The 27,253-nt window shown below is 40.4% G+C and overlaps 1 protein-coding gene across 3 annotated transcripts in view; it reads right to left on the bottom strand.

The window, feature by feature from the left end:
• The window catches only part of AFF1 (ALF transcription elongation factor 1), a 177,027-nt gene that overhangs the window by 140,779 nt on the left and 8,995 nt on the right, over positions 1 to 27,253 (bottom strand). For all 3 annotated transcript variants that reach the window (XM_081060387.1, XM_081060389.1, XM_081060391.1), the window contains exon 2: positions 24,512 to 24,585. In XM_081060387.1, coding sequence (XP_080916513.1) covers positions 24,512 to 24,549 — 38 coding nt within the window. In that variant the 5' untranslated portion in view covers positions 24,550 to 24,585. The remainder of the gene's footprint in view (positions 1 to 24,511; positions 24,586 to 27,253) is intronic.

Raw genomic sequence — 27,253 nt, 5'->3', positions numbered from 1 at the left:
GCCAATCCTGACCCTCCTTTTTTTAAATCTAAAATTGAATTTCCTCCCCTCCCAACTTACTTGCTTTCTCAGATTAAAGGGTTTTGTTTTCCTTCTCACAGTACTTCTCACAGATCAATTTTAAAACTTTGATTCGTCTCCCCCTACTAGAAAATATGCTTCATGGGGGTGGGAAGCATTAACCGTTTGTTTTGCCATATTTTCAACACCTAACCCTAGTACATAGAGATATTAATAAATATTTGTATATCTGCCTCTTTATACTATTAGTTCCTTGAAAAAAGGACTATCTTAACGTATTTTCTATCCCCAACACATAGTGCATGGGAAGACCTCTATAAACGTCTGTTGAACTGAAACCAAATAAAGGTTAAGGTGGGATAAATAGGATTTCCCCAGGAAAACAAAGTAGTGTTGGAAGACTATTCCAGGCATGGGGCCAGTATGGTCAGAAACACAGAGGCACAGGAAGACATGGGTTTGGGGGGCAAACAGTGAAAACATGTTGCACTACAGGGCGCCCAAGAGAAAATGAAGGAATGCTCTAAAGAGGCGAGTGCATACCAGGCTCCAAAAACATTTGCAGTATTTTTCTTTAGACAGCAATGATCCAGCAGAGTTTCTTAAGTAGTTGTGGTTTTAGAAAGATCATTCTGGCAGATAGAGGGGAATGGAGGAGGCAGCGGTTAGCTGGAGGTACAGGAAACTGGAGCCTGTTGCGAAAATCCAGGCAGTATGTCAATAGCATTCACATGACAAAGGCCAAAGAAAGAGGGTCAGGAATCTGACACCAGAAAAAACCCGGCAGAATCTCCTATGCCACAGCCTGGCAGCTTCTTCTTTGTATCATGACCCCTGTTTTTTGCTACTCGCCAACGTTCTTTTCTGAATTTAACTCACGTGACCAAAACATTATGTCCAGCTTTTGAAGTGTACAGTGATACTTTCCTGTGGTTTCACATACTTAGCCTTGAACATATTTGATACGGATACTGTTAATTAGCAGAAATAGCATCCTTTCAAGAAATCACAAGCTAGCAATGCTTGATGGCATTTCCTGTCTAATATCAATACTTTCATCTGCACTTAAAAATCTTAGGAAAAAAGCAACTTCATAGTAACCAAAATGATAACGGGAAACAGCCACAGGAAGAATATATTTAATATAAATAACCGCATTTACACAAACCCGAAAGTTTACGTAGGACACACTTTTGATTAAAAAGTTGAATTCTGCCATAGCACTGCTTCAAGCAAGAGGGCTGACCCCAAAAGAAAGTGGAAAAAAAAAATCAGAATAACCATAGTTCTCTCCAGAAAGATCTTACGCAGGATCTATCGCTGCCTTCTATAATCTTGTAACACTGTTGACATGTCCGTTAATGCATTTAACACGGTTTCGTAATTCATCTGTGTGTCTAGCTCCCTGATTAAACAGACAGGGACCCTTATCTCGATCATCTTTGCTACATCAGATTTTAATGAACCACCTGACTTGGTAAATGTTCAGTAAGTACTTACTGAATGAATAAATGAAAACAACTCTCAAAACGGAGGACTTCTGTAATAAAAAAAATTTTCAGTCATCATTCTGATTCTAGGAAATAAAGCTCAGCAAATATGTCATTTGAGTACTTCCTTTCTCTTTACCAAATCAATTTGCTTCCAGAAATAAGTAAAAAGATAAGTTGTTATAACCGGTCCACATATTTGCATTACAGTTTTTGGCCATGCCGCAAGTTGCACACTTCCCTTTCTTCCTACTATAAAAGTTATGGTAATTTAAGAAAAAATAAATCAAGGACCGGTTGAGGCAGAATTGGGAAGCCCAATGTAAAATTCAGCATAAACTACCAAGCAATGGTGTAGATTATTTATTTCTATAGTGCATCCTGCTCTCACCCTGCCCCCTCCAAGAAGCTGCAGCAACCAGGTGTGACGATGGGCCTGGGACCCGACCTAACTGGTCTCCCCACCTCCCACCTCTGCCAGCTCCACATTTTGCTGCCAAACCTCCCGACAGTACAATGTGTGCTCAATAGGCCCCAAATGAAATCAGCTTTGTCCCCCGCCCTCCCACGCTTCTGTGCAGCAGCTCACAACTTCAAGTTGATTGCAACACCAAAGCCAGAAGCCGCAGGGGTGTCTCTGACCCCTCCCACACCAACTAGTGTAAATCCCGGAGACTCTCCTTTTCCTGTTTGATTCTGTGCCTTTTTTTTCTTTCCAGTCACCCTGTTTTCACTCCCTCTTCTAGGGCTACCAGTTGTAGCCTAGATCAGCTGTGACCAATAGAAATATAATGGGGGCTACAAATGTAATTTTAAATTTACCAGTAGACACATTAAAAAGAAACCAGTGTAACACATTTTAACAATGTCTTATGTGAAACTATAATATATAATTTAGTATATCCAAAAAGTATCTTCGTTGTTTAATTTGTAACCAATATAAAGTTAATGATGAACAGCAGACAATCTTGATATTGACAACACGAGACACAAAATTTGAGAGTACACATTCCTTATCAGGGGCCTACTGAAAGAGCATCATTCGGACTCAGAATGTCAGCTGGGAAGTCGTTGCATGTGATGATCCAATCATTCCACTCTTCCACACACATGTGGAAAACCTAGAAGGGAAACCACCACCAGTTTTTGCTTCTGAAGGCAAGTACAGAAGATGGATTTCTTTTTCCTCCTTCTTCCTATGCTACCATGGCCATTTGAGAAATGCTAAAATTGGGTACCAGCATCAAGAACCAGACCCAGCTGAATACCACCTGGCTCTGCTGAGTCCTCTGTCCCAAGATTAGTGTATGCAGATAAGTGTTTGCTGGCTGCCTATTCATTTTTCTCTTAATGCAGACACATATGGATTTTGAATCTTTGTAGTAAAATGTTTCACTTTAAAAAATTTAAAAAAATATAAAACTAAGGATGAGATATTTTACATTTTTCTCCAGAATTCTGAAATCTCGGTGCATTGTACCTGTATAGCAAATCTCAGTTCAGACCAGCCGCATTTCAAGTGCTCGACAGCACATGTGGCCAGTGGCTATTGTCCTGAACTGTATGGGTTCTGGCTGAGATGGCAGGGCCCCACTGCACCACTGCCTGACTCTGTATCTCCTCTTGAAAATACTTCAATTCAGCTGTGATAGGCCATCCCCTAAACCCATTTACTTCCACGCCACTCCTCTGGCTGTCCCTTAAGCATGATATAGCTTTTCAGCTCCTCTCCAAACGTGAATACCCATTTCAAGTGCTACTTCATTCGTGAAGCCTTTCCACTGCCCCGCTCATAACGCATCTCTGCCTCCTGTTATTTCCGTATCATCTTGCAACTCTGTAATAACATTAGTGCTTTTCCCCGTTGTACCCAACAGAGTATAAACTCTTTAAAGGCATAGTATGTATTGCTATTTATATTATAGCTCTCACAGAATGTCACCGCTTGGTGCTTTGCATACAGCCGACCCTTGATAAGTTTCTGCTGAAGTCAACTCTGATTCACCAGCCTTACAGAAGACAAGTGCACTCTTAACATGAATGCATACCCGAGATACAGGTGGTTCCAAGGTAAGCTAAGCTACCGCTTAACGCCCGCTGGCAATACGAGAACTGAATGTATGGCTGCATACCCACCCCATTATGGAAAAAGTGACACTCTGACCCAGAATTTTAGACAACGTCATAGATCTGAAGCAGCACTGCATGTAAGAAGCGGTATGAGGCTAGAACCCGTAGGCATTTTATATAACATCATGGGCCATGTTCACAATGATTCATCAGAGATCTAACTATTAAAAGTAACAAACTATAACGACACGCTAGCAAATGGAAATTGCCAGCTAAGGTAACAGAGCAAGCACTGAAGTGACAACCAAGAAAACTCAAGACCTGGTCCCTACTCGCTAATGTCTGATGTTTGTATACCTCTCTCTGACTTCTCTATTTGTGAAATGAGAGGGAAGGATAATCCCCACCCACCGGAAGGACAGTTTACCCTAAACTGCTTTTGCTCCTGTCCACCACAGTGTAAACTCCACAAAGCTTCCCCAGGGACCCTGTCACAAGAACGAGATAGAGCCATCCCTCCAGCCAAAACCCTCGAATGGCTTTCCACCTCACTCCAACAACTTTCCACTGGTCCCCAGGCCCTCCAGAATATAACCTCCTATCCCCCCGACTCTCGCCCTCATCACTGCTCCAGCCTCACTGGCTGCCATGCTGTTTCTCTAATGCACAAAGCGCACACTGCCTCTGGGCCTTTGCACAGGCTCCCTCTGCCTGAAAAGGCAGATCCCCAACCCCCACCTCGAGTCAGTCACGTCTGGCTTATCTTCCTCCAGGAGCCTGTTCAAATATCATCTTATCAGAGAGGGCTTTTCGATGATTAGATATACAATGGCATCCCTTTCCCTCATACACCTGACACTGTTTACTCCCTGCAAACTTGCTTTATTACCCAGACATGTTACATGTTTACTCCTTGTCTACCCTACACTAGACAGAAGCTCCAGAAAAGCAGGAGCATGTGGGATTTATTTGCTGCTTTACCTTCATGACATAGAACACTGGAAGGCAACAGGAACACAAATGTTTGTTGACTGGGTAAGTGAAAATGAGCAACATTTAAATTTTCTTAAGACGGTAGCAGAAAGAAGGATCATCCTTTCACTTTTTCAAGTATTCTGGGAAATGTTTTCATTTTAATATCTTAAAGTTAACTGTTCATGAATAAATATTATCCTTCAATGTATAAATTAAAAAAAAATCCTACCAAGCATCCCAAATAATTCTCCTCCCAAGAAAATAAATTTTGTAAATGCTGGTCCATGTCCTTCAGACCCATTTTATGCATGTCCTTTAGACAGATATAGCTCTATATTTCTACCCATAAAAGTAGAATCAGACCTTTGATTTTGTTCTGTGATTTGAACACAGCATTGTGCCATGTAGGGACATACAGAATTATCTCATGCTATCCAATAGCTATTTAATTTTCAATTTTGTAGGTGTACCCGAATGCAGAATCTAATCCCCTACTGATGGACGGATTCCAGTGTCTTTCTTTTGAAAAGACCAAAAACAAAACAAAACAAAACAAAAAAGCTATCAGGCCGCATAACTCGCCCTGTGGCTCATACATCATGAACCAGAGCAGACACCAGTGCAGATTAACGAAGGAACAGGGAGACGGGCCACGCAGAGGGTACCGTGTGAGACCTGAGACCAATGAACAGTTTCTGCTCCCCACCAAATGGCCCCTTCCCTCAATTCAGCAAGCATTTATAAAATTAGAGATGATTCTGGGGCCCCCTTGCCATCTCTCTGCCTTCTCATGCTCGTTTCCCCGCTCTGAAACATGGCTGACCTCAACCAAGCAGGGGAGTACCACACAGCGATTCTCCTACACCCATGTGTTGTGCAAAAGATATCCACAGAGGGTACCCCGGAGACCCTCCTAGGGCAGGCTTGATTTCCTGAGCTGCCCTAGTGATTTATATAGCAGTTTCTCCCTCTCTTCTGTTCTCAGCGGTGATCCCAGAACAGGATGTGGCTCATAAATCTTTTCCCTCGGCTTGCTACCACCCACGGACCAGCTTATTTTTACAAGAGTTGCCATTTCCCATCCTCCCCTAGTGTAAGGCCCCGATGGAAGGTCACAAAAGTGTTGGGCCTGAGGTCTTTGCCCATCACTAGAACCAGACCCAGGCAAGATGTCATGCAGCTGCCACTGTGAGTGCAGAAAAGTCTACAGGGGGCTGTGAAGGAATGTGGACACATTAAACACATCCTAAGTCCAGGGACATAAAAATCAGGCAAATCACTAAGAGGACATAACCATTTCTCTCTTGTTTTTTTGGAGGGTGCATGGTGGGGCAGGGAAGGGGGAAGGATGTGTTCTTATTTGTTTTTGAATAACAAAACAATAAATAGGGTTTCACACAATCCAGAAGTGGCTTCTGAGGTTAAGGAAAGTTGCTTCAATGATAGAAAATGCTTCAGGAGCAGGCAGCATTCAAGCTGTCAGTGAGCAAAGCTCAGTAATCCCCGAGAGGTGTACTGCCCTGGGGAGCTGGGGAAAACGGCCCTTCCTGGGTCTCACACTCTATAACTTTAACAGCAGCAAATCCTGCATCTTCAGGAGCTCCTCAGGTGACCCTAATGGGCACTGAGATTGTGGGGGGGCTACCCTGAGGCATGCTGCCAGGTTTGCTATGCCATAGGTGTGTCTAGCGAGTCCCAAATTCATGCTTCGGATGTTATTCGCAGACTACAGGTATTTACTGTTTTCACTGCGTATTACGCAACATCTATCTCGTCCTGATTCCTCGGGTCCCAGGCTGCAGCTTCAGCTCCCTCCGCTCCCCCCCCCCCCCCCCCCCCCCCCGCACAGGGAGCTGGCCCCGCAGGGCCTTGCGGGCTGAGCTACATGTGATGCTGCGGCTGGAGCAAAGCATAACCATTTCTTGATGATAGAGGGCAATTATTATGCATCTTTAAATTATTAAAGTAATTTATTAATCTATTGACTGTCTGAAGTCCAGGTACAATGCCAGCCCTTGGAGACACAAAGGTGACAGCGCTTCATCAGCCGTCCAATGACAGAATCTTGTGAGGAAGACAAACATAAAAGCACTGTAAGAAAATAAGTGTCATGATAACAGAGTGCATCTGTGAGAGGCAGCAGACCATGCATTACTGCCTGAGGGTGAGAGGGGAATGCACACAAGAGGTGACTACGCTAGGAGCTGAACAGCACCCCAAGCTCTGAACTACTATGCTCTCTTCTGTGGGCCCCTCTCCTCATTTTCTTCCCACATCCTTGGCAGCTCCTTCTCAATCACCTTGAGCCTTCTTGCTACAGAGTTTCCTTCTCTAGCGTTCTCATCTTTGCACTCTTCTAGGGAAATGCTGTGTGCAACTGTGACTCAATTCCTACTGAATAAATGTGTGTCTTGAGCCCAGATCCAACGAGCTCTGTTCTTAGATAACTAACTGCCCACTTGACACATACACTTGCCAGGATTTCCACCGGCATCACAAACCTAAACTCTCCTTTGAAAGAACTTGTGACCTCGTTTATTTTCCCCATCGCGACAGCAGCATCTCCCAGTCACAAAACCAAATGATTATGAATTGTCTATGATCCTTCTCTTTTACATATCCTTTACATCCAACCTACCTACAAAGTATTACTACTTGTCCGAACGTATCCAGAAGCCATTCAGTTCTTTCCAGCTCTCCCGTGGGCTACTTAACAGTCCCCCAACTGGTTTCTTTACTTCCACTTTTGTCCCACTATACTCCATTCTCCATTTGACAGGTAACCTTCTAAAATCATGTCAACCATTCACCTACTTAAAATTATTTGATGGCTTCCTACTCCCTTAAATATAAAGTCAAGTTTCTTAGCATGGAGCACCAGGCCGCGAACTCCAGCCAGGCTAAAGTCCATTCGGTTCCTCAAAAGGACCCTATTTTTATTTTCCACCCAAATCTTCAAAGTAAGTTTCCTTTTACCTGGAATACATTTTACCTCTGCCCATTCCACCACCCAACTTTTTCAATGGATCAATTCTTAAACATACATTAATTTTTTGCCTAGCTACCTTTTCCTCCAAGAAGTCTTCCCTGACTATTCCCCAAATCTGCACTCAGGTGCCCTTCGTACACGCTCCTGTAAGGCCCTGCGCTTCTCTGAGAGCACGAACGAGTGAAGGAATGGATGAAAATAACAGAGCTAGAAGGAAGGCCCAGCATATGCCAAGGCAGGGTAAATAACTGAAAGACAAAAACCTGTATGAGGAATCGTGAGAACTTCTGTACAGTGAGGCACTAACGTGGTGGAAGGACAGGAGTTGGGAAATGAGACTTGAAGAAAAGCCTGAGGTCCAGGGGTTGGAGGGTTTGAATGCCACATTAAGGGAATTCAACTCTAAAAATTGTCAATGATGCGGAGCCCTGGACGTTTTTAAAATAGAGGAACAAAACGAACATTGAGAAAGCTCCTGGCCTAATGACAGTTCTCCTGTGGAGGAACAGAAGAGGAAGAACAAATGACACTAGGATAGAGAGACAATGTCTTATATTCAGAGGGGAGAGGAAGGTGCAGAGCTGGTTTAGCAACCCAGATGTGGGAGCAACCTATTGGGGGGGTAGAACCACGATGAGAAACTGTACAGAGGAAATTTGTGGGATAAAGAGGAAGCACATCAGGGATAAATGTTTGAGGATGACGACTTTTATCAAGCAGGAAAAGAAAAAGTTGCATGTGAAAATGGGAGAGTAAAGAGCTTATGAGTGAGGATGTGTGTCCTGGAGAAAGTATCAGGGAGGAGGGAAGGAATGTCCACACTGTGTGCCCAATTTACTGTGCTGCCCTCTGCACACAGTAGGTGCTGAACGTTTTTGAAGTATAATACATTGAGAGCCTCTGTTAGGATACATAGATTCCAAAGAAACTGAATATACTTCTCAGACTATCAACTCACCACGATATTGTCACTTCGGGGAAGAAGGGAAGATATAACACACCCACCTGGGATGATAGTTCAAAAACCCATACCCACTCCCTGATTCTACGGATGTCACGTGTGAGTCTTTTTGGAAAGAAACAAAATTTTCTTCATACAAATTTTTTCTTCACATGAATTTTTCAAATTGGAGGTTTTAATGTATCCTCGCTTTCTTTATAAAGGAGAAAAATCTTGCTTTAGTGTGAAAAGGTCATCTGAGTGGGTGGAGTGGGGGAGGGGTACAAAGAGCTGGGCAATGACGGAGAAGGATGGGCTTGGGGAAGAGAAGGCATGTGCAAATAGCCATGAGCTGAAATCAGCACATCTTAAAGGGTCAACCAGCAGACTAGCTGAAGCAAATAACCATTAAGGATTCAAAAATGCCCATTAGCCTCATAATGATAGCAAGCATCAATATTTCCTTTCTTTGAGCCATAATGGAGCACCTATCGTCAAGAGGCAATATTCCTGCTTTTCTGGCTACACTGCTTTCCTAGATACAGGTTTAGAATGCCAAATGAAGAAAGAAAATTTCCCTATGGGCTATATACCCTTCACCCCTCCTCTTTTGCTCATGGGTTGACGAGAGAAAAGGTTTAGCATGTATGTGTATATAACCTGAACACTAACCCATACATAACATCTTGGCTAAAACAGACCAAAAAAAGCCACTGGGAGATGACATTGACAAATTAGCCCGAAAAGTGAAATATAGTTGATTTTTAAGCACCGTTGGCTATAAGGCTTGCTGTACTTAAAAGCAATTTGTTTTTAAAAGATCAATGAAGACAAATAGGTAGCAGTAAATCACTGTTGACACAATTCTGAAGACTTGTTATATACGGCCCCTAAAATGTAGTTTTTAACAGTTGGGTCAACAGTAATTGCCTCAACCATTGCAGGATTTCACAGAAACACCAAGGTAACCCATTAATAACAGAATAAGAACTTTGGGTTGTTTTTCCAAGAAAGGGCAAATAAATACCCCATTGAACTATCATTCATCCTCCATTTCTCTGTAACAGTAACAACCATAACGGCAGCAAACTCAGTCATTCGTCAACCACTGGTGAGTGGCAAAGCACAGAGATGATGCTGAAGGATTAAACAGGCCTCTGGGTAAAAGAAGTTTACAATTTACACAGATGTGTGAACTAACACTGAAACTGAGGGAAATAAGCACCACAGGCTGTATTAGTCTGGGTCTAATCAGGAGAGAAAAACCATACAATAATGTGAACAGAATTTTAACATCATAAGTATTAAACCATGATAGAGGAGTAACTATAAAGATGGAAAGAGAATTCTGAAAGACATCCTGAGCTGAAAGAGCGTATGTAAAGAAGGACAAACTGAAGAAGGATCCTTCTCCAAAAGTGAAGTTGAGACATCATTGGCAAGGGTATGGTTGCAGCCCATTGGATGGCACAGAAGTTCACTGGACCTGGTCCCCACTAGCCAGGCAGCAGGAAACAATCCTCTAGGGTGATGGCAGGTGCACAGAGGGAGCGGGGTGTCGCTTCCGGCCTGGAGTGTGCCAGTGTCTGCACTGAGAGAACCACTGGGCCCAAGCAAGGCCTGCAACATGGCCAAGAGGCGGCACGCTCTGGGGAGAGTAAGAAAAAGCAGAAACCATAAGAGGGAAGAGAATCTCCCTAATTCCAGCAATGTCCCTCCAGCTCCCTCTACTGACAGTTTAACAGCATGCTCACTGCAAAGGAGAAATGTGTGAGTCCATTACAGCAGAGCAGGTACTGAAGGGTGAATTTAGAAGACAGAGGCATTCGTTGAAAGTTGGCAGAGAGGTAAAGGCAAAGATGAGAGGGCACAAAAAGACAAATGAATTTCTCGGGTGATTAAAGTTTGAAAAGAGGTGTTATTTCAGTGGAACTTTGAAGGATGAGTAAGATTTTGATAGACTGGGGGGTGGGAGGGAGGCTGGGAAAGTGAGAGAAAACTCGTCCCATGTTCAGAAGACAGTTTTATTATTAACTCTAGGATATCTTGGGCAAACTATTTAACTTCCTTAAGCCTACGCACCTTATAACATCTCTACGAGGTTAAAATAACAACAGACTGTAAAAAAATACGTTAAAAAAAAGTTGAAAGCATTAGATGAAAACCACTTGATGGAAATACCTTTACATAGTAGAGATTTAATACCCATGAGCTGCAATCAGCACTTACGTCTTCCAACTGGAACACAAGTTCTAGTGTGAGCCCCGTCCAGACTAATCTACTCCTTCCCAGGTCCTTCTCTCCCCATCCTTTCCCCCAGTGCCTAGCAGACACTTGTGACATCAAGGCTCTCTACAAGTCTTTGCTGAATGAATGAGTGAATCTTGGATTATCATGAGAACAGAGAAGACCCTCCATTGAAAATCAAACAAACCTGAAGGAAATCCATGACTTCTTATTTACTTACAATAAAAGGGTAAAAAATATTTAATTAAATATCGACTTTCTCTACACAGGCACACTTATCTTGATGTAGACACTAAACTATATCTTAACGTAATATAACAGGAAATAGAAAATAAGGACCTTATTGAGAAATGAACGCAAAGCTTCACCCACTCAAACTCTTAATAATATAAATTCTATATAATATCAAACAAAAATCAGTCCCATAATCGCCTGAGCCCACAGCCAGCAGGCACATTAGATGAAGCACTTCGCGCACGGCCACAGCCCCGTCACAGATCGGGTCTCCCCACAGGAGGGTCACTGAGAGCCCAAATGTTTATATTCCCTAGAGGCTTTTAGGAACACCACACAGTTCAAATCCTCCTGGCCCTGAACACTAAACGGATCAAAGACAGAGCAACAGAAAAGGAAAACAATATTTATGAAATTCCAACTCAGCGCACACTCTGCTGGGTTTCAAACAATACATCATTATTCTCATTACTCTTATTTTCAGATGAAGGAAGTCGAGTTTGGAGAGGTTAGGTAAACTGCGCAGCATTACACAATCTAGTGGGGCCAGAACACTAGCCCACGTCTCATGGATTTCAAAGCCAAGTGTCTTTGCCTTGGATTGGCTGCCTCTCCGGGTGAAAGTTCACTGGCAGAGTCTGAGGGCGCCTGTAAAGCCTCTTCTACTCACCCGAGTCACTACTGTAGGTTGAGAATATGAGGACAGGATGGAAAAGTAATGATATTAAGAACTGTCCGCCCCCCAAATCCTCCCCTCTCACTTCGTTTGTTGCCTTTGCTCTCCTCTCCCACCACAAGCTGAAGAACACATAGTTTTAAATATATTTTTTAGACAGGTTAGATATATTCTCTGCTCTCTGTCCTATTTGAAAATCAACACCTCCATTCGTAAATTAAGGACGATTTCATATCTTAGTCATCAAGTGTTCACGGGAGGAAAGTAAGTCTCTGATGTTGAAAGATAACCTAAAACGAGAACTGCTACAACTTCTAACCGTTGAGAGCTTGATTTATTAACAGGGCCACCACCTGACATCTGTGCAACGCTCTACAGACGGCAGAGTGCTCCCCGAGAGAGTACACGTCATCTCACCGCAAGGATGAAAACAGCTCTGAGCGAGGCAAACTGGGAGATTCTAATTTATACTAGGATGGGCACGACCTCCACCCTTCAATTTTTAAATTTAATTAACCTTTTCCCTGCCATCGACCCTTGAGTCACCCCATCTCTCTTCCATCCTTTCTTGTCCACACCCCAACGTCAGGATATCAGCTTTGTCCCTTTCACTAGAAATGAGGCATGTTTCACTAACTACTGGAGCCACGCTGAATCAATCTCCAAGGAACACACTTTTATCTATTAATTCTTTATTATGTCAGAAAAGAACAGTCAACTCAGAGGATCTTCAGTCCAAGCCACAGAGTCTTAAACCAGATCTCAGAACACTTCCCTGCCACCAGCTTCTGCCAAGACAATGTGGATTGGGGCTAAGGACTTGGGGTCCGGTGGCAGAAGGACAGGAGCTGGAATATCTGCCACTGATGAGCCAGAGGACCTCTGTCTTACCTTTTTTTCATGTGCAAAATTTCATCTTTCCTTTTGTCCTCCATCATAGGGAGCTGTGAGATGGAAATGAAATTACACCTATCAAATACTAATTACCCTGTTTTCCTGAAAATAAGACCTAGCCAGACCATCAGCTCTAATGCATCTTTTGGAGAAAAATTAATATAAGACCCGGTCTTACATTAGATTATATCATATTATATTATGTTAGGTAAGACCCGGTCTTATATTATGATAAAATAAGACCAGGTCTTATATTAATTTTTGCTCCAAAAGATGCGTTAAAGCCGATGGTCTGGCTAGGTCTTATTTTCAGGGAAACACAGTAGCACACAATCTAGTCACTGTGCTCATTAACTATCAGCCGCTGTTGGCATCTGAACTCACAAAAGCAGTGTTAACCGGCAGTGTGTCCCACATTCTCACCATTCCAGTGTCCAAGTGAAATGGAAGGCCTTGAGTGCTCTCTTATCTAGAGTTGAAAACACCTCAGCTGAAGGATGGCATCTGTCTACCCACCCTGTAGGATGCGCTCCCCTCCAGCTGTGGCCTCTGCTCCTTTCTCAAGTCTCACAACTTGTTTTGAAGATAGACTCAGAAAGTGATTACCAAACACTTGGAAAGTCAGTAACCACATTAGAATTCTTGGGTGCCTAGCGCCTTACTAGTTTCACTGGGGATACAAAAGGGCAGTCTCGGACCAGTTGTTTAAAATCTGGTTAGGGCTTAGACTGCCAGCAACAAAGAAGCCAAGTGAAAAAACAGCGAGATAAGCTTGATGAGGGAGCTGGGTATGCACGGAAGGGAGTTGACCAAGGGTGGACCTTCAATTGCAGGGGTGCATTTAAAGAGCAATTTCCAAGTCTTGGTTCCATAAAATGCTAGATTATTAGTGTTAATAATAGTGTTTTAACAGTGTTGTTTTCAACATAAACATGATGTGTTCAAATAGTGTAAATAGTGTTCCTTTCAACATAAACACTGAACATAAAGTGTCCAAATACTATAATTTTCGTTAAAGGTTTTGATCGTATGCAAAGCCCTGTACTACACAAATAAAAGGAACACTAACTTTAAACTTCATATATAAACTTGAAAACAGCCTTTGAACTTCTTGACAACGTTCTAAGAATTTACTTAAAAACTTGACCTCTTTTTACACTGTGCAGGAATACAGGAGTTTTTCCTCTTGATGTTGAGTGAGAAAGGGAACAGAGGAGGCAGTGTAAGTCCTCAGTCTTCCCAGAGGCACAGGGCACAAAAATTCTGCTCTGTTGCCACTTCTTGCATCAAAAACGCAGCTGAACCCAACGCACTTCAATTCTCAACCCTTTAAGGGTACCTGAGGGCCCCCCCCGGGCAGAGAGCATCTCTCCAGTATTTGAGTTGGGACGAACCCGGGGTAACAGTGGCTGCCTCTCGGTAACCTTAACAAAGCTCTACTCCAGCGGGAGCAGTCAAAATTCAAACGAAGAGCAGCCCTACGCTCACCACTAGGAAACCCTGTTTTCTTTTAATTAAAAAAAATTTAGAGGTCATCCCTCGGCTTTGTTTACAAGTAATGAGTCCAGCAGCCCCCATTTATCACCCCTGGAGATTCTTTTACACTTTGATGTGAAAAGAGTCAGGGCCCATTGTGATTTCAACTACTCCAACAGCAGTCCTTTCATTTGCAAACGAAGCCCTGGCCCCTAGTAAGAACCAACTGTCAGAAAAAAATTCATTGCCTTTCCTTCCAATGATTTATCCGAGACAGGGGAGAGAAGCTGGCTTTAAGACAACTTTCCAGCAAGGGTTCCCAGCACACCCCTTATGCATTCCCGACCTCCGCTGGTTCTTTCTGCCCCAAATGCCCCTTTCCCAAATCACCACTGCTTGTGAAAGAAGACCTTGTCCCTGGGAGCCATCCTTCCAGAAGGACTTTCTCCCTCCTTTAAGCTTTCACAGAAAGCACAAGTGGCCAAACATTACGTATTGTTTAGGCGTCTGTCCCTTAGGGCAACTCTCCAGAGCAAGGAATAGATACCAGACTTGGCCATAACAGATACTCAACCATCCAAATAATTAGGGCACAGGGACCCGTATTCCTCCACTTTACAAGTCTCTTACATTAAAAGGAATTGAGTATTAAGGAAGTTTAAAAGGAAAGATGATTTCTTGACTAAGAATCCGAGGTGCAGTCAAAAAGAGGAAGGTTACACAGCGGGAGTAGGAAGATATTTTTCAAGTAAACTTTAAAAGTTAGAATATAACATACGTTTAAGAAGTACACAGCTCACACATGCGTTTTCACAAAGCGACATACTCTTGGAACCGGCGCCCAGATCAAACCACGGAACAGCACCAGCACTCTTGGACTATTAAACTATTTTTAGCCAAAAGACTTACCTTGACTCTACCAAGCTTTAGAGCTAACTTCTATTCTCAGGAAATACCTGGGAGAGAACCACAGGGATCTCAACCTCAGCACTGCTGACATTTGGAGCCAGAAAAGTCTTTGCGGTGGGGGCCCTCCTGTGCATTGCAGGATGTTTGGCAGCATCACTGACCCCCACCCACTGGATGAAGACAACTGAAAATCTCTCCAGACATTCTCAAATGTTCCCCCACTTCCGCAGGGTAAAAATATTCCTGGTTGGGAACCACCGGCATATAAGACCAAGTTAAACATCTTAAGAGGAAACAAACAGATAAATCCACAAAGTAGGACATACATTCAAATCAGCTTCCTCAACCAGTCAACCCACCTGCCCACCTCAAAAAATAGGGTAAATGCTCGATTAAGAATCAAGAAATAGGAGCGGCGATTAGATCAGTTGGTTAGAGTGCGGTGCTCATAACCCCAGGGTTGTGGGTTCGATCCCCACATGGGCCACTGTGAGCTGCGCCCTCCACAACTAGATTGAAACAACTGCTTGACTTGGAGCTGATGGGTCCTGGAAAACACTCCTAAAATAAATAAAACTTAAAAAAAAAAGTTAAAAAGAAATCAAGAGATAAAACCTAATGTAATGTATGTACTTTGGCTTGCTTGAACCAGGATATAAACAACTTTAACACACATTTTAAAACAATCTGGACAGTTTGAATATGGGCTAGTTATTAGATGAATCCAAAACGCTAATTTGATTAGGTATGAGATTGGTGTGCAGTTATGTAGGGAAATATCCATATATTTTTTAGAGATGCCCATAAAGTACACAGAAGCTGAAAAACAAATGTCTGGGATTTGCTTTAAACCATTTCAGCAAAGAAAAAAAACAGGATTTAAAAAAGCATGGCAAAATATTGAGAAACGTTAAATATGGGGAAAGGGTATTTGAAAGTTAATGGAACATTCTCTCTAGTTCTAGTAAAGTCTTACTGTTTCTATGATAAAAATTTTCTTTTAAAGTAAAGGAGTAGGCAAGAACTATGATTAAGTTTACACCAAATTAGGTTACCATGGCTGAACAGGGTCAATATTAATTAATTCTATATTGCTGCTACAATGCACAAGATTTCCTCTTCTCTCTCTCTTGCCCTCCCTCCCTCTAGACTCTCAATTCTTAAAAAGAATTCTTGGACCACCTCATGCTTTCAATAGCTTCAATAAGACCTGTTCACTTACTGAAATCTATTAACATCTTATTTATATAAACTTTCATAATCCAATATCTGTTTTACAAATCAATTTAAAGCAATAAAAATGGTGGCACTCTGCATTGCAGGTTATGAAGAGGCTTTCATCTGATGAAAGCATCAGAACTTGTTGGTCAAAAGCAGAAACAAAACTGCACAATGCCTTACATGTTAAATGTTATTTAGTATAGTAATGAAAAAATGTCCCAACCAAAGCAAACTCGTTTCCCCAGGATTCCCCATAGCCTGATTGTTGCACTCAGCTATTAATTTCTCCACGCCTTTCCTTCCTCAAGTACAGTGAGGCCGATTACCATATAACCTGACCACTTTACAGGGTTATTATGAGGTACAGAAAACAAAACTCATATTCTAAAATAACGTCCTCCAAGCTTCTGAAAAATGAGGAAACTGGAACTGAAATTCTATTTTCTTAACCCTGTTCCACAGACTCCAAAGGAGGCTGACTGCTACAGCTTCAGGGACTCTTGTAATTGAAGCCCTCCAAAAAGAAGAAAAAGGTTCTTCTCCAAATCAGAATGGTATAAAATTAGTAACCCCACAAAGAGGGTGTCATCTTAAACAGTTCAGCTCACTGTCCTTCTGACTCTAGACTAAAATGTCACCTAAAATGACATAATGCCAACCGCCTGGACTAGTATCCATTTTATTTAGGGCACTATATACATAGTAAGTCATTCTCTTCCAACTCTCAGCATTAATAGAGAGTTTGGGGCTAACGGCAAAGAGAAAAACCATTTTCACATTCACATTCACATTTCACATTCACACAAACGAATGTGAAACCGGCCCATGGGCAAACGGACTTGTGAACTTCAAATAATCTAAAGATAACTCTAAACATAAATCTACAAGAAAGCAATTCCACTCCTAAGTATCTACCCCAAAGAAATGACAAATGTGAATGAATGAAAACGCATTATTCCTAACAGCCAAAAAGTGGATGCAAACCAAATGTCCATCAATTGGTGAATGGTAAACAAAATACTGAAATATCCCTACAATAGATATTATTTGGCAATAAATAGAAATGAAATATTGATGTGTGCTATGACATGGGCAAATCTTGAAAATTTTATGCTAAGTGAAAGAAGCCAGTTACCAAAAAAAAAATACATTATATGACTGCATTTATATGAAATGTCCAGTATAGGCAAACGTATTAAGTAGATTAATATTGCCTGGAGTTGTGGGGTGGGAAATAGGCAGTTGCGTCTATTCAGGGTGCAGTTCTGAAACTGGATTGTAGAGTGATTGCACAACTCAGTAAAATTACTAACAACCATTAAATTGTACATGTAAATGGCATGCAAATCATACCTCAATAAAGTGTTTTGTTTTGATTCAAGACTTTGCTACTTGTAGACAAGACCATACTATGCAGCACTGTTTTCTTATACTTTGTGTGTGATTTAGGACAACCCCAAAGCCAATTTTAAACATAAAATAGACCACATTAAAACTTCTATGTGTATCCACCTACCCTGCAAATGAACACACTCTTTGTGTTTTGTTTCTAAAGGTCTGTTTCCTCTATCATTTTCCTTCCTATGAATGCTACTCCTAGAGTAGCTCACAGAGGAATCCCCTCCAACCAGAGCTGCCGCTAAACAAAGACTTTTCCCTCAAAGTAGAATTAAGGAAGCCACTGCCTCCCCTGAAACACACCATCCTATCATCACCATAATGGTGGACTTTCATAATTTATTGAAGATTTATGACGTACCAGGCATAGTGATAAGCACTTTACATGCACTATTTTCCTTATCCGCATTTTAACGAGGCTTTAAAAGTTGAGCAATTTGCCTGTCACCAAAGTGTCAGAGATGTAAACACAAACTGTCTGACTCCAGAGGTCCGCCCTCAAGCTTACTATGTCACACGTGTGACCATGGGTCAAGGGGATTTTACTGATGACATTATTCAAAATTTCTAGTTTAGTCTGAATTTTCCAAAATTTAACTTTCCCTTTGGGAAGTAACTAATTCTGAAAAAGATTTCCTCAGGTCTGGGATAATAAGTTTAAAATCAAACTCTTCTAAACCCATCAAGCCAGTGACTCCTTTTAAACTGTATATGACGACACACTTACCAGTTTCTGAAGTGGAATCATTTTCCAAAATAAAGGGAAACAATGAGTTCTGTATAAAAAACATTATTGCACTTGTAAATCAGGCCTAAAACGACTTGCTTGGGAAATACAGGAAACCTCTCTATGTCCCAGTTCACAATTCCAGGTGTGGATTATTTACAATGCCCAGCCAATCTCGGTTTTAGGAAAACATGGCCTACAGCCATTAATCTCTCTAGTAAGCATCTGGAAGTTACATCCTTGATTTACTCACACACAGAAAAGTCTGTCCATATAATAGGTGTTAATCAGCTTAACACCTTGTTGCTTCCTCACTAATTGAGGACTCCTCTCAATTAGGAGAGTTACACATCATTTCAGACTCTCCTAGGAAGGAGAGCTTCTAGGACCACAGTACAATAATACGATTCAGGGTTCACAAAATTCAATCCCTCAAATCTTCTCAAATACTGAAAAGCATAGGAGCAGATCTCCTAAAACATTTATAAGACGTACCCACACTTACTGGCAGAAAACAATAAAATCAAGTCCCCAAAAATCTGTTGACATAGCCTGAAATAAAATTTCTTTCATTCTTATGTTTTATCTTAACATGTTTCCCCCTAATCATCAAGTGAAAATTTCCCAGAATGTATCCCAGCTTTATTCTCTGGCTTCACTTACCTGGGCCCAATTTCAGAAGAAAGTAATTTAGCACATACTTTGTAAAAATTAATTTTAGAAACAAGCAAAATGTCCTTCGATAGATGAATGGATAAAGAAGTTGTGGTATATATACACAATGGAATACTATTCGGCAGTAAGAAAATATGAAATAGGACCATTTGTGACAACATGGATGGATCTTGAGATTATAATGGGAAGCGAAATAAGTCAGACAGAAAAAGCAGAGAACCCTATGATTTCACTGATATGTGGTATATAAACCAAAAACAAGACAAACAAATGAGAAACAAAAACTCATAGACACAGACAATAGTTTAGTGGCTGCCAGGGGGTAAGGGGGGTGGAGGGAGGGAGGTGAGGGTAAGGGGGATCAAATATATGGTGATGGAAGGAGAACTGACTCTGGATAGTGAACACACAATGGGATTTATAGATGATGTAATACAGAATTATACACCTGAAATCTATGTAATTTTACTAACAATTGTCACCCCAATAAACTTTAATTAAAAAATAAATTAATTTTAGTTTCCTGATTCCAAGAAGAAAATGAAAAATTTCAAGTAATAAGTACAGAGGGGAAAAAGAGGAACATACTAGTTAAATGGCAGAAAGGCAGGTTCTCTCTTTCAAAAAGGAAAAAGTAATGAAAAATTCCAGGAAAAATAAAACCACCATTCAAAGATGAAGTAATCTACAATGCGGCATGAATTTGAACAATTTACTCAGCAAAAGATAAGAGTTCACTGGTCCTGATCAATATGAACCTTTTTCAAGTGATACTTGGGTTAACTTTGAACTCAGAGAGGAGAAATGAAACCCTAAACATTATTTTGCTTCCTTGTCAAAAATAATGTAAATAATGCTGATTGGTTTTTCAACTTTTATTATCCATTGAAAGACAAAGCTTGCAAAGGCAAAGATAATTATACAATAAAATGTGCTACCAATCTGGATAGTTTACAACTAAAAGCAGAGTTACTAGTTGGAGGCTAGAAGAGAGAGAAGCGGAAGAGTAAGGCTAATTATATTACCATACTAGAGTATGGAAAGTTGATGGAAAAAGAAAATAAAAAAATATTTAATATTGATTATATAATATATAACTACTATAGTATATTAATACAGAATATAATATTATGAAAATATTTGAATGTTAAAAATTTAAATTCATAAAATAGAATAAAAATAACAAACATCAAAACTGATTAGAAAACATAAAATAGTGTATGGTTATATTTAAGTAAAATTCAAACACGAATAAACAAAATCCATGGTCTGAGAAGTCAGAATAGTTGCAGCATTTGAGGGCGGCAGTGGCTGAAAGCAGACAGGCAGAGGCTTCTGGAGACCTGGTATTGTTGCTTGATCGGTTACACAAGTGTGTCCACTTTGTGAAAATGCATTGAACTGTGCTAATAATGTCTGCCCTTTTCAGTTTGTTATACTCCCAATAACAATATTAAGAACGAACAAAAAGAAAGAAAAAGGGAAAAAAGGTGGAGGAAAAAATAAGGCAACTCAGATTGAATAGTTCATAATGCTGATAAATCTGGAAATCACAGAATAAGACTATTACTTGTAAGAACTAAAACAAACACTGTCTTTACACATTACATTCATATTCTGTCCATGCTCATGACTTCTGATACCCCTGAGCAAAGTAAGGGTTCACACTTAGACTTCCATTTAGTTGGAGTGATTAGAGCTGCATAGTCAATACACATCTGTTTCCTTTCAAATATGTGCTAGTCCTGGACCAGTGCCACATAAACTTGATGTTTCCTTCTGGCCTACTAAAAGATTAAAGCCTATGATGATTAAGCATTCAAATCAGTGAGCTACTGGGATATATTTAAAATAGAGCCCCATTTAGGATCCCACCCTAGCTTATCACTTGTGCTGGGTACTAAATTTAAAAGCAGCATATCAGGGAGAGGAAGAGCTGAAAAGATAAATGTAACAAATAATACAAACAGTTCTGTAACTGCTAGAATGTTATGACAAAGGGCAGCCACCCATCCTAACTTAATTAGCAACAATAGGGAACATGTAAACAATAGAATACAAAATGTCTTTTTAATCTTACCACTGATAGTACTGTTCACTATTTTAACTGACTCTTCTACTAGGAATTATACTGGGTGCAACGTCAACTACTAGAAACGATGTCAACTACTAGATACGACGATGAGGTGTGATCAAAAAATATGGTAAATGCTTACATTTAAAAAATTTATTACAGTAAAAGACACATTGCTATTAATCACCCCCCCCCCCAACACTCCTCCTCTATCCAAACATACTTATCCCATTGTTCTCACCACTTTCTGAAGCAGTTCTGGAAGTCCTCTTCTGGGAGTGTCTTTAGTTGCGCTGTTGTAGCTGCCTCGATGGTCTGAATTGATTTAAAAACATTTACCTTTCATGGTCATTTTGACTTTGGGGAAGAGCCAGAAGTCACACGGTGCCAGATCCAGTGAATAAGGTGGATAAGGACACACTGTAAAGTTTTTATTTGACAGAAATTGCCATATACCAGAAGCGATATGTGACACGGAGAGTTTTCGTGATGGAGGATGAAACCATTTGCCCATTTCATGTTAAAGCGTTGTTCGTGATCCATTATTTACAGCACACTTGAAAACACACCTTCTCTCAACTATAGCTCACAGCCAACTGACTGCACCAAACAAGTTGAAACTTGTCACACACTGTTACAAAGGTTCAACACGTTGCTTTCATATTGAAGATCCCTGTCTTTCCGTTGGACGGCACTCGGTGGCAGCATTTACCGTATTGTTTGATCACACCTCATATTTCTGAAAAATTCTATCACCACAAAAATCTCACAATTGAAATTTAAAATTTCTTCATCCCCTTTAGTTTTCACCAGTCTGATATTTAGATTCTTTTGTAAGAAGATCCAATTTTAATATTCTATAGAATTTAATACTTCCTAATTGATGAATTCAAATGGACCCCAACCAAAATGCCAACCATTTTTCTAGAAAATGACTAACGACTTCAGAGTACATGTAGAAATGTAATCAGATGTGAATAGCCATGAAAATCCTAAAAATGAAAAGTAATGACCAAAAAAATCTGCCTGAATATTAGGATCTATAAAAATACAGTGAAATAGTATGGCGCCATTATTAAAAGAAAATCAATGGAACAAGAGTCCAACAATCGACTCAAGGATGTGATGGAATTTAGACACAGCATTCAGATTAGTGGAGAACAGATAGATGACTTAATAAATTATGTTGAAACAATTGGCTAGCCTTTTGCTTAAAAAAAAAAACCAAAGCTCTCAAATATCGCCCAGACTTTTTCATCTTCTTATTAACATAGAAATTTACAACATATACTTTACACTAATGTTAACTGCAGATGGATCAAAATACTATAAACTCAAAGATCTAAAATGGGTCACAAGTTAAGAGAGCTAAGCAGCTAACTAAACGTGTGACTCCAGCTTGGTGGGAACTGTAGTGAATTAGAAAACATCTGTACTTTCCCAACTTTTTTTGTGTGCACCAAGTCTGTGGGGCAAGCTGATAAAGCAGATATCTGCAGGAGAAAACTAGATGGGAGTTCTGGAGTTCTGGTTGACTTACAGGCAGAGGGGAATCAATATCTTAGCACACCTAAGAAGTGTTGATGACATACCACTAGGGAATTCTGAATCTAAAAGCTCATGTATTGTTTAAAAGACCACTGCTACTCAATTGTGAGTGTTTGTTTTTTTTTTTAATTTATTGGGGTGACAATTGTTAGTAAAATTACATAGATTTCAGGTGTACAATTCTGTAATACATCATCTATAAATCCCATTGTGTGTTCACCACCCAGAGTCAGTTCCACTTCCATCACCATATATTTGATCCCCCTTACCCTCATCTCCCTCCCCCCATCCCCTTTACCCTCTGGTAACCACTAAACTATTGTCTGTGTCTATGAGTTTTTGTTTCTCATTTGTCTTGTTCTTTTGTTGATTTTGGTTTATATACCACATATCAGTGAAATCATAGGGTTCTCTGCTTTTTCTGTCTGACTTATTTCACTTAGCATTATACTCTCAAGATCCATCCATGTTGTCACAAATGTTCCTATATCATCTTTCCTTAATGCCGAATAGTATTCCATTGTGTATATGTACCACAACTTCTTTATCCTTTCATCTATCGAAGGACATTTTGGTTGTTTCCATGTCTTGGCCACCGTAAACAAAGCTGCAATGAACATTGGAGCACACGTGTCTTTACATATAAATGTTTTCAGATTTTTTGGGTAGATACCCAGGAGAGGGATTGCTAGGTCATATGGTAATTCTATTCGTAATTTTTTGAGGAACCTCCACACTGAATTCTGAGTGTTTCTATACGGCAGTGCAAGCGCAACATTGTTAAAACTTAAAATTTTCAAGAGAAGGTGGAAATCTAGATTGTTATGTAAAAAACGTTGGTAGATCTATCTTTTTAGAACACTGTGAGGGTCTGAACAAAGCCCATCTGTTGGCCAGATCTAGCCCACAGACCACCAGCTTACAAGTTCTGATTTAAATACAAAAAAAAAAAAACCATTCAAATGCCACAGAAAACACATGACATAATTGTCATACTCTTGGAGTAGGGAAGACCTTTCTAAGCACAATCAAAACCAGAATGCGTAAAGAACAAGACATTTAAATACATAAAAATTTAAGTTATGTGTAACTGTACATTATGAACAAGCCTAAAGACAGATGACCACAGTTTCCCCCCAGGCTCTAGCAGAATGTGGACTGTTGCAGCCTGAGTCACATGCCTTCCTCTGAGGGGGAGGAGACTGTACCATGTTTAACAACAGTACTAGAACCATCTGGAACAGAGAAAGGGTTTCTTAAATGGACAGAAAGGGGGAGGAAGTAGGAAAACATCCAGGACAGATAAACTATCATCTATTCCTCAATAATATTAGTTGAGTAAGTTTGAGTCTGCATGTCTCATACTTTAACATGTTTTTGAATATCTAATAGTATAAATAAAAACTGATCAGTGATAGTAAAGATTCTTTCTGGCTATCAAATGAGTTCTTAATAACTGCTTCAGACTATGAATATGCACCCTCTCAACCAACACTGGTCATGTTGTATATGCAATAAAGCAGTTAATTATATGTACAGAGTTGAGGGAGAGATGTAAAAGCCAGAAAATGTAAGTAACTATGACAGAATTCCCTCCTTCAAGGTTCTCCTGATAAGGTGAATTTCATCGTGATATTTGTTTCAGCACCTGCTGAATATGTTTACATTTTCCCAAATATGGACCAGTATCTTGAACACTAAATTAGGATGCTGATATAACATCCGCATGTTAACAAAATGAGCTGAGACTCAGAAAGCACTAAATTTAAAGAAAAATGGAGCCAGTCTAACAGGTTTGAGTTCATGTAGAGAAAACTGAAATTTTCACACATTTTCATGCACCAGAGAGTTCATAAGTTGCAAAAATGAAAAGGAGCAAATTTATTCTTTGAAAAATAGATTTAAAAATTAAATATCAGATCTTTGAATTATGGATTCCACAGTTACCTGTTGCTGCTGCTCTTGACTCTTTCAGTAGAGGCCATTGCTGCGAGTCAGTGGAAAGTGACAAGTCTGTTCATCTGAAAGAGAAAATAGCCTGTGAATATCAGCTCATAAGTAAACTGAGGCATGCCTGACCTGTAAAGCTTACTGGAGACAGATCTCAAAGTTCTCATTTGAATTAGAGAATTGTTCTTCACTAACTCCCAAGTTGCATGAACAAACTGGCTAGCATGTACCACAGGCAACATACCCTTTTAATAGTGAGGCTGCTTCTCAAAGCCTTTTCAGCAAGGAAAAAAAATGTGCACAAGTTTATCATGAGAAGGAAAAAAGGAAATAACATTTCACCAGTGTCTACTATATGCCAAGCGTTGTGTTAAGCCCTTTTTAAAATGACATTTCATGTAAACGTACAATAAACTTTCAAGGTAAACACTAATATCCATATACTGATACCCCATTTTACAGGTAAGAAAACAAACTCAGTTTTAAGTAATTTGCCTGAGATCACAAGGTTGTGTCAGCATCCTCATTAGAATAATAATAAAAAAGGTAAAAGAGTATACAACAGAAAGGAAATCAACATTGACTTTACATAAAAATTCAACACTTAATGAAATTTTAAAAGTGGGCCACAGTAAGAACCAATCTTAAGATTTTACTTTCACTCATAAAAAGGTACTTAATTCCCCCAAACAATTCTTTAGCATTCTCTCATAACACTACTGGATTTTTTTTTTTTTTTTAAGTTGTTATCCAACCTGGGCAGATGGCCTTGATACTATCTTGTGTATCTCTAGAACCAACCTCTCTATGGTTTAACACTATCAACAGCTGTTTCCTTTTCCCTTTCTTGTATGTGTTTGTAAATTTACTGCACTTAAGCACTTATCCTAACTTGCTTTAAATAGTTTCTATTTTTTAAACATCCTTAAGGCAAAGAGTATGTTACTAAATTACCTTAATACAGATTTAACAAACTATTTGATACAAATGGAAACTCTACATTAAATTTGTAACAATTCTAGCCTGCTATGTTGAAGAGGCTAACAGTTACACTTTGGCTAAGGTTGCAACACTGAAGATAGTCCTTCAGCTCTACTCTGACTCCTTGATAAAGTCTTTAATCTCATGCTCCATGAAATGAAAATTGCTGACTTGATGATTACAACGTTTCCATATGAGTAGATATCATTTATCACTCATATTTCCTCCCCACAAAGAATGCAATATGGATGCTGCGAATATTCTAGTTAAACTCCCACAAACAGAGCTCTAAGTTTTTCAGGGTCAAAAATGCTTTGGAGTTGGACATTCCTCCAACCAGCTATAGTGGCCCGGGGCAAGTTTTCAAAATTCTCCAACTCAAATCCCCCCCTCTCCCCCTCCACTCTGTCTCTTTCCCTCTCAACCACACTTTTGAGTCTCTTTCTCCCTCCTTCTCTAACCTCCTTCCCCACTTCCCTCTCTCCCCCCACCCCACATTTTTCTCTCCTTTCCCCTCTACCCCTTTCTTCCCCTCGCTCCCCTTCTGCTGCTCTCTCACTTTCTCTTGACATTCAGGGCTGGCACACAGTAGGTGATCAATAAAATAGTAGGCATTCATTTGGGCATTCATCTTCCTAACGCTGTAAAGACTTCTACGGAATCTGTGATGGTGGTCCCCCAAATGACACCTCACCTGCTTGCAGCCCAGCAGTGCCCACCCTGAGGGACAGTTGGTGGAGAGTGAGTGGGCAGTAAGGGAGGAGGCTGTTGAGGCATGCCAACCTGAGAGTGGTCGTGAGTTCCCTGTTTGTTCATTTACTCACTGAGCCAACAGACATTTCCTGAGTATCTACTCTAAGCCAGGTACTGAGAATAAGAGAGTGAAGGAAACAGACTCTTGCCATCACAGAGTGCATAAACTACAGGAGGTAAACAAAAACAAAACACAGTATCCACATGTTAAATATTAAAAGGTGCTATAGAGAAAAACAAAGAGAAAGCATAGAGTGCCAAAGAGGACATAAAGTAAGGTGTTGCAATTTTATGTAGGGTGATCAAAGAATGTAATATTTGAGCAAAGACTTAAAGGAAAGTGAGGAGCAAGCCATGCAGATCTATAGTGAAAAATGGTCCTAGAACTCTGGTGAAAATAATGTGTCAGTGTAGGTTCATCAATAATAACAAATGAGGGCCGGCCGGTGGCGCAGGCGGTTAGAGCTCCATGCTCCGAACTCCGAAGGCTGCCGGTTTGATTCCCACATGGGCCAGCGGGCTCTCAACCATAAGGATGCAGATTTGATTCCTAGACTCCAGCAAGGGATGGTGGGCAGCGCCCTCTGCAACTAGCAAGTGCAACTGGACCTGGAGCTGACCTGCGCCCTCCACAACGAAGACTGAAAGGACAACAACTTGACTTGGAAAAAGTCCTGGAAGTACACACTGTTCCCCAATAATGTCCTCTTCCCCTTCCCCAATAAAATCTTTAAAAAAAGAAAAAATAATAATAACAAGTACATTACTCAAGTGGGAAATGCGGATTATAGGGGAAGCTGTACATGTGTGGTAAAAGGGAAATCTATGGGAAATCTCTGTACCTTAGGCTCAATTTTTCTGTCAATCTAAAAGTGTTAAAATAAAAAATTCTATTTAAAAAAAAATGGTCCTGCAGACTGACAAAGCCAAGACTGAGTCAACCCATCCCGTGGGTGTCATCATTGGCTTGTTGGGGGTGGGTAGTGTACAAAGTGAAAGAGACAT

Source organism: Rhinolophus hipposideros, assembly GCF_964194185.1.
Source record: "Rhinolophus hipposideros genome assembly, chromosome: 1".
Taxonomy (NCBI): Eukaryota; Metazoa; Chordata; class Mammalia; order Chiroptera; family Rhinolophidae; genus Rhinolophus; species Rhinolophus hipposideros.
This window is presented reverse-complemented; position numbering and strand designations above follow the sequence as displayed.